At 38.4% G+C, this 14,190-nt stretch overlaps 1 protein-coding gene across 6 annotated transcripts in view; it reads right to left on the bottom strand.

Moving 5' to 3' along the window:
* The window catches only part of DNAH5 (dynein axonemal heavy chain 5), a 307,171-nt gene that overhangs the window by 91,626 nt on the left and 201,355 nt on the right, over nt 1-14,190 (bottom strand). For all 6 annotated transcript variants that reach the window (XM_073332323.2, XM_078851640.1, XM_078851639.1 and 3 more), the window contains 3 exons: nt 13,310-13,533; nt 11,539-11,737; nt 1,571-1,743 (listed from right to left, as the gene is read on the bottom strand). In XM_073332323.2, the coding sequence (XP_073188424.2) occupies nt 1,571-1,743; nt 11,539-11,737; nt 13,310-13,533 (596 nt within the window). The remainder of the gene's footprint in view (nt 1-1,570; nt 1,744-11,538; nt 11,738-13,309; nt 13,534-14,190) is intronic.

The following is a 14,190-nucleotide window of genomic DNA, read 5'->3' as shown; positions in this document are numbered from 1 at the left end:
ATCTGGAAAGGGTTCAGAAAAGAGCTATGAAAATATTTGAGATCTAGAAACATGCCTTATAATGAGAGACTGAATAAACAATCTATTTAGTTTATCCAAGAGAAGGCTAAGAGGTGACTTGATCATGGTCTATGTAAGAAAGAGACATCTGATAGTAGACTCTGATCTTTAACCTAGCAGAAAAAGGCACAGTGAGATTGTCATGCTTAAACTAGGCAAATTCAAACTAGAAATAAGGTTCACATTTTTAAGGGAAGGTAATTAATCATTGGAACAATTTACCTAGGGTTTTGGTTGATTCTCTGTCAATAGAAGTCTTTAAGTCAAGATTGGATATCTTTCTAACAGCTATGATAGAGCTCAAACAGAAGTTATGGGCTTGATCTCACAGTTACTGGTCAAGGTTCCATGGCCTGTGAAGTCAGGCAGGCAATCACAGTCATACCTTTTTGCCTTCATCTATACATGTATACATTTAGGAACAGTTAAATTTATACCCGGACAGGATTACCACCAGTACTTATACAGACTAAAAATTTTTAACAGAACCTCACTAATTTGCTCTGATTTACTTTTTTCAGATTACCCAATTTTTTGAATTCATTTTTCAACAATCAAACACAAAAATGCAATTTTCAACAGTGCATCAAAGCTGGGGGGGGTTATTTCAACAAGTGTAATTTAGATTTATTTACTTACTATTTACTAGTATTTTTTACCACATTTTGTTCAATTAACGTAATCTAGTTCAAGTAATCTAATATACGACCTCACCGCAACTTTTATTAAATAATGGCTGAGAAACAGGGCTGAGCCCACTGTGCAGTGGAGAAATACAAGGTTTGCAGTTTACAGAAGAAGATATTACTTTTTAGTAAGCCCTTTCTGTGTTTCCATTGTACCGGGTTCCACTGTGCTCTGAATTATAATCAGCTGTGTGCAGTAAGTATAATGAGTTTCACGTTCTGAGGTTTGACAAAACAAGACAGCATACTGTGCATCAGGAGTGGAAATTTGAAGCTAGATTTGCCCCCATGCTAAACGGCTGTGTGGCTGAGTAAGGCTGACCTTGCTCTTCCCTACAAAGACCCTTTGGTGCTATCCCAACTGTGGGTTTTCTCATTGTGGGCAGAGTGAGGGATAAGCGTGGGTGAAGGCAATACTACTTTCTGCAACCCAGTTAATATAAAAAGGCAAAGAAAGGCATTGTATGTAAAACCATTGTCCACTTCTCTGGCTAGATGGGAGAGGAAAGGTGTGTTTTATAGAAAGTTGATGTGCTCTATTACCCATTCAGGTGAGGGGCGCGCCAAGGAATTGTGTTTCCTTTGGATGTCTCACCATTCTGTATTTGGAACTGTGGCTAAATGCACATCTAGCACTTCATATTTCTATGCAAAAATCTAGACTTGTATTATGTTACTTTAAAACAGAAACAAAAGACGAGCCTATGCCCCACTTTATTTGACAGAATAACTGAAATCCCACATGATTACAGAAAATAAAATCTGCTATAATGTCAAACCTGTGGTCATGAAAAGGCAGGAGGAAGAAAAAGTGCTCATCCCACCTTGACTAAATGAATCATAGCATCTTTGAAGAACACCATGTCCAGATGTGCACCCCGGATGTTCTCATTGTATGTTTGTAGAAACATATTTAAACGATCCTTTAGGTGATTAAAAGATTCAATTGGCTCATAGATTTTAGGCATATCAAAGGCAGTTTCTTCTGGCTCTTCACCTGTGCGAAGAAGTGATAACAAATTGTTAACAATGGAAATTACTAAGGAGGGCTGAGTTTTCTCTTTCCCTAAAGATATGCTCTAGATATCATCCATTACATTTTTGTATCCTCTTTCCAATGTCCTCTGAATGCTTCCTCTCTTTTTTCCTCTCCCCCATTTCTTTTTCTTTTGCCTCCACCGCTCTCTGGTGGGCAGCCTCCTGGGCTTTCTCTGCCTCTTTCGCTGACTCCTTATTGAGTTGTTTTAATTCAACCAGTCTCTGGTGCTCCTTTTCTTTCTCTTCGGCTTCCAGTCTGGCTATCTCCAGTTTCTGTTGGGCATTGCTTTTTGTCATCTTAGCCTCTCTGTTTTTAACCTAACTGTACCCAAGAGTCAGAAAGAAAAAACAAACAAACCTGGCTTGTAAAATTTGCTGTCTGAATGATTTAGGGCCTGCTCCTACTCCCTTGGAAATCAATCCTCTCTGAGTTAAATGATATCAGGACTGAGCCCCTAACAAAGTACTATAACTGGTAGCAGAGGCCACAACTTTTTATTTTTGACTGCAGCATTCACTGAGAAACTAAGTTTATTTCACAAACAAGCAGACACCGTGCACATAAATAAGGGGGCCCATTTATTATGTTGTATTCTCTATGAATATGATATATTGGAAGTTTAAATACATGCCCATTTGCAAACTGTCATAAATATAAAGGGAAGGGTAACCACCTTTCTGTATACAGTGCTATAAAATCCGTCCTGGCCAGAGGCAAAACCCTTTCATCTGTAAAGGGTTAAGAAGCTACGGTAACCTCGCTGGCACCTGACCCAAAATGACCAATAAGGGGACAAGATACTTTCAAATCTGGAGGCGGGGGGGGAAGGCTTTTGTCTGTCTGTCTGCGTGATATCTTTGCCGGGAACAGATCAAGGATACAAGCTCTCCAACTCCTGTAAAGTTAGTAAGTAATCTAGCTAGAAAATGTGCTAGGTTTGTCTTTGTTTTTTGGCTTGCAAAATTCGCTGTGCTGGAGGAAATGTGTATTCCTGTTTTTGTGTCTTTTTGTAACTTAAGGTTTTGCCTAGAGGGATTCTCTGTGTTTTGAATCTGGCTGCCTGTGAGATTATCTTCCATTCTGATCTTACAGAGTTATTCTGTTATCTATTTTTTTGTTCTTCTAATAAAGTTCTTATTTTTAAGAATCTGATTGGGTTTTTTGGGTCTTAAAAATCCAAGGGGTTTGTGCTCATCTTGTTCATTCTCAAGCCTCCCCAGCAAAGGGGGTATAGGGCTTGGGGGGATATTTTGGGGGAAAATGTCTCCAAGTGGTCTCTTCCTGGATTATTTATTAAATCGCTTGGTGGTGGCAGCATACCAGGTTTTTAACCTAAGCTGGTTCCCAAGGCAAGAAAGAAATCTGTGCCTTGGGGAAGTTTTAACCTAAGCTGGTAAGAATAAGCTTAGGGGGTCTTTCATGCAGGTCCCCACATCTGTACCCTAGAGTTCAGAGTGGGGAAGGAACCTTGACACAAACTAAATTGACGCACCTCATTTAATTTACCTCAGACAGAAATTAAACTGTAGAAAGATTAGAACAATTGATTGTGTGATATCCAATTCAATAAAAAGTCTCTAAAATAAAATGCATGGAACACCTAGAACATTTAAATTCCTCATTTCCCAGCATCTGAAAAAAAAAAGCTATGCAGTTTTCCTAGGCATACAACATGGGTAGAAAAAGGCTATTCCCATAATTTAAGTTATGTTTTTCCATGAGGGTGTGCTATGTGGCAAGATATAATACAGCTGCTCAACATAGCTATGAAAAAGCGAATGTAGGTAAACATGCATATACTAAGCACCTGGCCGAAGTTTATCTTCATTTGTATCCTAATATTAATCAATTATGGATAGAGACATGTGGTGCAAACAGGTGGACAGCACATTTTGCTACCACACTCCCCACATCCCTTGCTGACAGTGAAAATGATACACAGATAAATTCTGCTCTTAGTTACCTGCTTGAAACTCCACAGACTTTAGGATTTTGTCCTTTATGCTTCAGAAAGATAATGTCATCGCACATTCTCTGTGAAAAGCAGTAATTTGCTATGACCATGGGGTATATCTAGTAGATACAGGATGCAGCATCAACAGGTTTCTGCTTACCTTCCTATTACCTCAAAAATTACACAGGCTCATTCCATAATTTAGGTATTCTAAGGGTTGATGAGCAATTGTTAAAAAGGTGTAATACCCTTAACTTGATTGCAAGATCAAAATGCTTAATCTGCTCTGTACATACATCATCAAATCCAGCTGCTTTGCCATTCTTCAGGTGACTTGTTCCAGCATTGAGTTAATCTACTGTAGTCATCAAGTGCCTTACATCACAAAAGAATTTTCTAACCAGTGTTGTGCCTTTGGATACAACAGCTGGTAAGGCATAACTGAGGTTATGGAATGAAAGACTACCCACAGTCGGGCACACTGAAATAGATCTGGAACCCTAGGAGGACTTTTCTTGAGGGGCCAATAGAGACTGGTCAATGTGGTGATGCCTGAATAGCCTGTGCACATAAACTGGCACATCAAAAACTAATACGATCAAATGGGGTTACTTTAATTATATGAATATATGTGAGAACGGCGAGGTGCAGACCATGAAGCACCTGCTCATTTGCCGACTCTTTGGGGAGACCTGTATGAAGGAGGACCTTGCTGTAGTGATGGAAAGAGCCATCGCTTGTGCATGGTTCTGGAAAAGCCTCTAGTCTGTGACAAGGATACGAGAAAAGGAGAACCTCAAAAATACATATTAGCTGTATTAAAGAAACCATCTGATAATCACGGAGAAGGATGAGTCCTGGCAGGGATGATTTAATTGGGGATTGGTCCTGCTTTGAGCAGGGGGTTGGACTAGATGACCTTCTGGGGTCCCTTCCATCCCTGATATTCTATGATTCTAAGTCTGAAAATTCAATTACTGTATACAGAAGGGCGAAGCAATCATGATCAAAGGGGAATAATAGGAAATGAGGAGTTTGTGTTAAAAAGTACTGTGGGTGACATTTTTACTTCTCTGAATTTGTCTATTTACTTCTATTTACCTGATCTAGTCTTCATTTTTAGAGTGACAGCAGTCTAAAGGTATTGTCATTTACAAGTACATAATGGGGGGAGGACTTCTTGTCAAGATGGATATAATCAAGGACATAGCTTTTTCTCAAAAACTAGAACTCCACAAAGTAAACTCGAGGAGCTCTGCTAACATGAATAGTTCACATATCCTTTGCCAGGTATGCAATGTAAACAAGAACTCCTCTCAATTTCCATGGGAATTTTGAAACTGCTACACATTTATGAATCCTTAATTATACATTAGCTCTGTGTACACAAAGTTATTTATTTAGTCTTAATCTTAAAATAATTCCATTTAATTGATAATTTTGGTGTTAACTCTCAAAATGATGGGTAACAGATTAATATCCAAACTTTAAAAAACTTACCTTGAAATGCTGAATTAAGCATTTCAGGTTTCATCTGATGAAACTATTAATAAGATAATTAAAAGCAAAAGTCATTTTCATAGAATTTCTTGTAAGTGAGTAACCCTACAAAATCTTAAAACATTTCTTTTCTGTATGTGGAAAACAGCTCTTCAGTGATATTTCTGTCATATTTCCAACTCACTAACACCTCTTGTACATTTGTTCTGCTAACATTTCAGGTGTTTGCACACAACTATAAAATGTTTTCTACAAATAAAAGATATTCATAAAGCTCTTACTAGTAGTTTTTATACTGTTACACAACAGTATATAAATTTTTAATTCCAGCTTTATGATCAATAGTGTTACCCCTCAAAGTGAAAGTCATACAGGGATGTTTTAACTGAGCACCCTACACTTGTAGTTTATTTCCTAATAAACTATATACCATGTTTTTAGCCAAATTCTTCAAAGTTTAAAAAAAAACAAACACACCACTCATTTCTGGCTGGCTCACACATTAACCTTATCTTTAAGTGATTTTTCTGTCTCTTGACCTAACTTGAAATATAATACACTTCCTTTAAATAATGTCTTATCAGATTTTTTCCCCTTAGGATAGTTCTTTGTGGGTTTGTGTTTATTTTTTACCATTATATTTGTATATTGATTCATTATACTAACAATTATATTTAAGTATTTTCAGAGGGTTGTACCATTTCACAGATGGTGACTAAGAGAAATATATGATTAAGAGCTTAATCCTGCTCCTGCTGAAGTCACTACTATTTTTACTATTGAGTTCAAAGGTGGCATGATCAGGCATTATGAAGACGATAGACAGCAGAAGTACTTAGACAAGCAACAAGACCAGTAGCTTATTTTAATGAATATACCTGTCATCTTGATCCCGGTTTTTCCCACTCCCTCTCTTCAAGTTATTAGAAAGAAAGAACAATTCCATGATGGGTAGGAAAATGTTCTGAAGTTTTCAAACTGTTATCTGACATACTACAGGGCATGCAGTGGTTGCCAACCACTTTCAGATTAGTGATCAGCTATGTTCTTTTCTAGTGGCTTATACCCCATCTATTCTGTCTCTTGCTCTGCTATCAGAGATATGTACTTTGAAGTTACAGTATGAAGAGATTGAAACAAACATATAATCATGTGACCGGACACTTCATGGGTAACAATTAATATGTAAACTTCATGCAGAGGATTTTTGAAATTGAGACAGTTATTTTAAAAAAATAATTGCATGATTAATCGCGCTGCTAAACAATAATAGTACAATCTCTTTATCATGAAAGTTGAATTTACAAATGTAGACTTATATATTCAAAAATAACTGTATTCAAAAACAAAACAATGTAAAACTTTAGAGCCCACAAGTCCAATCAGCCCTACTTCTTGTTCAGATTATCTCTTGTGGGAGATAATGCTGCCTGCTTCTTGTTTAAAATGTCACCTAAAAGTCAGAACAGGAGTTTACATGGCACTCTTGTAGCCAGCGTCACAAGATATTTATATGCCAGATGTGCTAAAGATTCATATGTCCCTTCATGCTTCAATCATTCCAGAGGACACATGTCCATGCTGATGACGGGTTCTGCTTGATAACAATCCAAAGCAGTACAGACCGACATATATTCATTTGCATCATCTGAGTCAGATGCCACGAGCAAAAGGTTGATTTTTTCGGTTCTGTAGTTTCTGCATCAGGGTGTTGGTCTTTTTAGATTTTTGAAAGCATGCTCCACACCTGGTCCCTCTCAGATTTTGGAAGGCACTTCCGAGTCTTAAACTTTGAGTCGAGTGCTGTATCTTTAGAAATTTCACATTGGTAACTTCTTTGCGTTTTGTCAAATCTGCAGTGAAAGTGTTCTTAAAATGAACAACATGTGCTGGGTCATCATCCAAGACTGCTATAACTTGAAATATAGGGCAGAAAGTGAGTAAAACAGAGCAGGAGACATACAATTCTCCCCCAAGGAGTTCAGTCACAAATTTAATTAATGCATTTTTTTTAATGAGCGTCATCAGCATGGAAGCGTGTCCTCTGGAATGGTGGCCGAAGAATGAAGGGGCATACAAATGTTATCATATTTGACACATAAATACCTTGCAATGCCAGCTACAAAAGTGCCATGCAAACACCTGTTCTCACTTTCAGGTGACACTGTAAATAAGAAGCAAGCAGCATTATCTCTCATAAATGTAAACAAACTTGTTTCTCTTCGTGATTGGCTGAACAAGAAGTAGGATTGAGTAGACTTGTAGGCTCTAAAATTTTACTTTGTTTTGTTTTTGAGTGCAGATATATAACAAAAAAAATCTACATTTGTAAGTTGCACTTTCATGATAAAGAGATTGCACTACAGTACTTGTATGAAGTGAATTGAAAAATGCTATTTATTTTATCATTTTTACAGTGCAAACATTTGTAATAAAAATAAAATAAATTGAGCACTGTACACTTTGTATTCTGTGTTGTAATTGAAATCAATATATTTGAAAATGTAGAAAAACATCCAAAAATATTGAATAAATTTCAATTGGTATTCTACTGTTAAACAGTACAATTAAAGCTGTGATTAATCATGATTTTTTTTAATCACGATTCATTTTTTGAGTTGATCACATGAATTAACTGATTGACAGCCCTAAAAAAAATCCATGTAACATCCAAGCTCAATTCCTGTTCTTACTCTCCAATATAGCAGGAAATAGTTGGCTGCCCCCACTGCTTCTAGGGCCCTAGTCTGAGGGATAAAGCCGTGTCTTTTGTCACTCAGTGACCCATTTGACTAGCAGAACATTAGCCTCAGTCTGAGAATAAGTGAGAGCTGTAAAGAAAAGTAATTAGGAGGGTTTCTCAGGGCTCTGTCAAGCACAATGAGTACAATCAGCCACTAAAAAATGAGAACTTCCTATTTTGTCAAATAGACAAAGTGTCTTGGTTAAAGAAAGTTAACTCTAACAGATATGCAGAAGAAGAATTTTAAATGTTCACTTCATAGCCTCATGTCCTACAGTCTCCTGTCTCTTTACTTGCATTTTGTTTCACAAAAGAGAATGTTACTTTACTTATAGTAACTGGAGGTTCTTTGAGATGTGTGGTTCCTATTTGTATTCCACTGTGTGTAAACATGCACTTCATGCACACAGTTATAGAACTCTTGAAAACAGTGTCAGTTGATCCACACATGCACCCTCAGCCTCCTCTTGCCTCTGATCAAGGAGATTATGGGCGGACCTCTCCTCCAGTTCCTTCTCTACCATGAATCCAAGAATGATTTGAAGCAGAGGGGAAGGAGGGCAGGTAGTGGAATGTAGATAGATCCTCCCCACGTGTCTTGAAGAACCTCCAGTTACTACATGGTAAGTAAATTTCTTTTTTTCTTTGATTGCTGGTCCCTCTGTGTATTCCACTCTGGGTGACTGACAAGCAGTACTGAAGAAGGAGGCGGCTGCCAGGATGCAGGCAGCAAAGTCATTTGAAGTACTGCCATCCCAAAAGATGCATCAGTGGAGGAGTCCTGTACTAAAGCATATTGTCTCACAAATGTGTGGATGGAACTCCATGTAACTGCTCTGCAAATGTCAAATAGAGGTACTTCTTGAAGCGATGCCATTGATATCACTTGTGTTCTTGTAGAATGAGCCCTCACCCCATGAAGGGGAGGACAATTAGACAGCTGATAGCAGAGATAGCTACAACCTGAGATCAATTTACAGATCCTCTGAGAGGATACAGCTTGACCTTGAATTCTTTCTGCTACAGCAATAAACAGTCTTGGAGTTTTTCTGATTGGCTTTATCTTTTGCAGGTAAAAGGTTAAGGCTCATCACATGTTGAGGGAATGAAGTCTCCTCTCTTCTTCCGATGTGTGTGGTTTCGGAAAAACACACAAGTGAAGTGACTGGTGCAAGTGAAACTCTGAAACTACTTTGTGGGTGAACTTAGGATGTAAACACAATGACACCTTGTCTCTATGGCATATGGTGTCAGGCAGATCAACCATCAATGCTCTAAGCTTGCTCACCCTCCTGACTGAGTTGATGGCTATCAGGAATGTAACCTTCATGGACAGAAGAGAAATGGAACATGGGGCTAGTGGTTCAAAAGGAGGTTAAGAGAGCACAAAAAGAATAAGGTTTAAGTCCCACTGAGGAGCAGATTTCCTTACTGACAGAAAGGCTCTGATTAGACCTTTGCAGAATCTGGTAGTCAGTAAATGAGCAAAAATTAAATAACCATGAGAAGGTGGGTGGTACACATTCATTGGTGCCAGGTGGACCCCAGCTGTTCTGAGAGAAAGAAGATTGTCCAGAATAAGGGGAATACCCACAACTCATGGGTTTTTGTTGTGCCCAGACAAGGAAACACTTCCACTTGACTAAGTAAAATTTTCTAGTGGAATCTTTTCTACTGTTAGTAAGGATGCTTTGCACAGCTTCAGAGCATGAACTTTCGAGAGTTGACACCCATCCAAACACCTCACCCTGAGATGGAGTGCTTGGGGGCTGGGATGCTTGATTCTGTCTTTCCCTTGGGTCATGAGATTGGAAAAGGACTGAATGCTGATCGTTGACCAAGACATGTGTAGAAGACTCAGGAACAAGAACCGTCTGGGCCAGGTGGGGGCAATGAGGATGACTCGTGCCTTCTCCAATTTATAAAATATATACATATGTATGTACAGATCCAAAACTAAAGGAAGATGAAACTCCAGACACTGGAGGTTCCAACCCAGGCCATGTGGTGATAAGAAGGAACTAGAGAGGCGGTCGGTCCGCTCTGCCCTTTATCTCCTCAATTGGAGGACAGCAACAGCGCATGCATGACCCAACAGACATGGCTTTCAAGAATTCTCTGACTCCATGCGCATGCGTACCCACAATGTAATACACACGGGCACCAGCACTCAAAGAAGTACAAGTTTTCAGCATGCATACAATGTATGCTAATGCAAAAACAAGTGTCAGGGCAAGGACTGTCTACCACAAAATGCCTAGCAAAATGAAGCCCCATTCTTGGTTGGCCATCAGGCACTATCATAATTAATAGGTAAAATGTACAAATCAAAATCTCTCTCTTGTACTCTACTACATATTTTGTTTTTCTTTCTTGCTCATTCTTCATCTGTTTTGTGATCCCAATTCAACAAAATATTTAACCACATGTTTGAGCACTTTCCTAAATCAGGGTCTATATTTTCTACTCTTTTCATACATTTCTCTGCACATTTCTTACTTATTGCTCTCACCTGCCATATCATTTATGATTCTCTGTTTTCCAGCACTGGTTCAGAGCATTTCATGGTTTATTCTAGTACCTCCATGTATTCATCATTTATGAGGAGGGGAGTAGCTGACTGACCTCAAAATAGTTTAATAATGGCTTTCCCTAAAACCAAAGCAATTCATACAACACAGTGAAACAGAATACAAAATTGTATCATTCGCCCATTTTTGAGCTACTTCGATTGCACTGTAAAGCAATTTAGCTTCCTTATAAAATAGGACTAAATAAATACGGCTTCATTATGCATAACTTTTTTTGCAAGAGAAAAAATGAACAAAAGCAAGTGAAAGAAAATAGGTATTTTATAAATAATACAGATACCAAAATAATTATTGTGCAAATAAGATGTAAAACATTATTTTGATTTGAAAGATGTAAGAGACTATGCAACAAGTGAAAAAGGACAATTTAATAGGAGTCACTAGTAATGTAACAAGAAAACATCAGTAATGGTTGCAGGAAAATTACATTTACCTGACATTAATGGATTAGTCAAAATTGGGCTTTTTTGTGCACTAGTTGGGGGCCGGGGCAGGTTAGTAAGTGTAATAACTATTTATACAGTTTTAGTTCAACTACTGCAATCATCTGTGCTTACTATATACTGGACTCATGTTACAGAACATCCTTCTGGATTGCACCATTATAGCATTATGGTTGCAAAAGATCCCATGTGCCAGATTGTGCCCAGCCATTATACAAATTATCTGCTCTCCACTTCTATCCCTACACAGGAGCTGGGTATAAATGCAGTCCTTGTGCTCCCATGAGCCCAAGGACCTACCCTAGCTGGCAACATTAGCTACCACAAAAAGGACAGACAAGAGTTGGGACCACGGCCCTGTGAACAAACCAGAAGAGCTGGCTGGGCATTGAAGGGTGTTTATAATATGCATTCTTGTGTATTTTCTACATAAGCATTTACTGTATCTTTCCCTCTCCACATCCATTGGTAATTTATCACAGAACACCATTATCTCTTCTTGCGTCAAGTTTCTGTAGTTACCTGTTGCTTCAGGTGCATCCCTTAGGAAGTCAACAAAGTAAGCATCAGTTTCCGAATCCACTAAAGCCTTTTTCTCTTCACCGAACTCCTCCTCAACCAATTTTGCCAAAGCTGTATCAAACCAATCTACATCTGCTGGGGTTGTGAAACGATCAGCAATAACACACTTACATTCATGCTTCCACAACTTTATCAACACCTGTTCACAAAACAAACATCTCAATTGATTAAGTTTGTAACAGAGGCACTTGTGCTCTTCACAGCCATATCTCAGCAAGGTTAGAGTTTTGTCACTGTTTCTCCGTACAGCATCGCATTACCTCTAGACAATACAAAGTAATGCTTTACTCCTTACTAGGGAAGCTGAAATAGTATTCTTTGTCAGACTTTGATTCAGCTGCATCTCAGCTTACATGTATGTCCAGTTTACAAAAAAAAAAAAAAAAAGAAAGACACTGCACATTCAGGACAAAGTATTAGATGAAACCTCAGTCTAGCCTCCCAAACTACATAATTATGTGTCCAATTATTGCATTGCCAAAACCAGACTTTATGAATTTCAAGCATATTTTACATGCAAATTCAATAGCTGACTACCCAGTTTGCTAACAGATATATTTCCCACTCTCAAATCATAACTGTCCATTCATAAGATGGAGCCACACTTTTATATGCTACTTCTGGCAGTACCATCAGTAGAGATGCTTGGATAATGATTCATCTGCGGAGGGATAGCCACTGCATTGAAGACTCAACTTTATATTTCAGTATTAAAGAAAATTAAGAGGGAAATATTTACATCAAGTATCTTATTTTTCACATGGAATGTGGGTCGTACAGTAATGAAACAGCAGAAAGACTTGTTACAGTCTGAAGTGTTATTCCCTCTTCCATTTAAGATGTGTCTGCGCTGCAATCTTGGGCGTGATTGCAGCATGGGTAGACATACCTGTGTTCGTTCTATGCACACTAGCACAGCTAGAAATAAAAGGGTAGCACAGCCTTCAGATGGGGCTGGACAAGCATATTGGGGATCCCAGGTATATGCAGGCATTGCTATCCCATGCAGATGCTTGTGCTGCTGTGTCTCCACTACTATGTTTAGCTGTGCTAGTACAGGTAAAGCTAGCATGGGTATGTCCATCCATGCTGCAATTACACCTCAGACTGAAGTCTAGACATACCCTTATAGCTCTAAGCCAAAAATCAGCTTTCAGCCAGTCACATGGTTTGAAAACCTCAAGGCATCCTATACCTTAAGAACAAAATTATTTGTCATTAAGACACTGAATAGCTTGCTGCTATGTGTGTTTATAAAATTGAATATTTTTAAAAGCTTGATTTTCTCCAGAATTTTAAAAATTGAAATAAGCTAACATTTATCAGTAAGTATAACAGACCATAAAACTGATGCAGACAGTGGACCAAACTGGTTTTTGTTCTTTTGCTACATTGAATGTCCACAAAATCCTTTGGCATCTTAGCCATTTTGCTAAGTCAGAATTGTTTCATCACTGATGCTTATTATTTATTATTTGTATTGAGGAAGCACCTTGGAGTCCCAGATATGGAACAGGACCCCACTGTCCTAGGCAGAGTACAAACACAGAACAAAACCACTGAAGATCTTACAATTTAATAAGAAAAGTGATAACAAGTAGAGACAGAGGCTTCCTACTGTATACTGAACCACCAAGAGAATCAGTTATAGTCTTCATCCCATTGCTACTTAATATGCTAACTCCATGAAAGAAATCTGTATGTTACTTACATTAGGTTCACTGATTACTTCCGATACGGTATTTAGCATCCCCTGCCAAATCCTTGAGAGATCTCGTAGATTGAAAACATAATGGAACTTGGCTGGAGTGGGTAGCATTTTGATCTTGGTCATTTGCCATAACCTGCGTGTCAGTGGCACCAATTTGGCTACTGATCTTCTCACCTCTTCTGAGAAGCCCCGCTGACTACAATAATGCCCTACTCCAATCACACCTGGGGAAAGCAAAATTGATGGTTTAAAGGGCAGTTACTAAAATAAGGCTTGTCTACACATGGAACTATTCTGGAACAGCTATTCCTGAATAACTCCAGGCACAGACAACCTGTACATGTAAGACAGCAGTACTCTTTGCACCTTCACCTCATGTCCCCTGAAATAAACCAAAATGCTGCAGCCTAGCTAAGCTATAAAATGTACCTCTTGTGCTGCATTGGGAGCAATAGGTTAAGGACCAGACACCAATTATTTTAAGTCAAGGTCAAAGTTATTTTTGCAAAATTTTTGCAGATGTGTGCAGCAATGTAAACATGTAGCACCTGCACATGCAGCAAATGTGGACAGAAATCCTATATTTTCATATGTAACTGTTGAGTGTGCAGATTTTCCAGGGACAACTTTGGTGCCAGTCTCAGAATCTTGGATCTAGATGTCCCACTGTAAGACTATTTTCTTGAGTTTATAAATCAATTGGTGAACTTCATGTTGAGTTGAAACATTCCAAGTCAAACCTGAGCAGAGACTCGATTTGGATTTTTCAACAAGAAAAATATAGTTTCCACTGAAAATGTTAGGGGGTTAAATCATGGAAACCTCTCTACTCCCTTGGGTTTTGTAAAAAATGATACTTGTTCAAGGCCTTAGTTTTGGGT

Source organism: Lepidochelys kempii, chromosome 2, assembly GCF_965140285.1.
Source record: "Lepidochelys kempii isolate rLepKem1 chromosome 2, rLepKem1.hap1, whole genome shotgun sequence".
In the NCBI taxonomy this organism is placed as follows: Eukaryota; Metazoa; Chordata; order Testudines; family Cheloniidae; genus Lepidochelys; species Lepidochelys kempii.
This window is presented reverse-complemented; position numbering and strand designations above follow the sequence as displayed.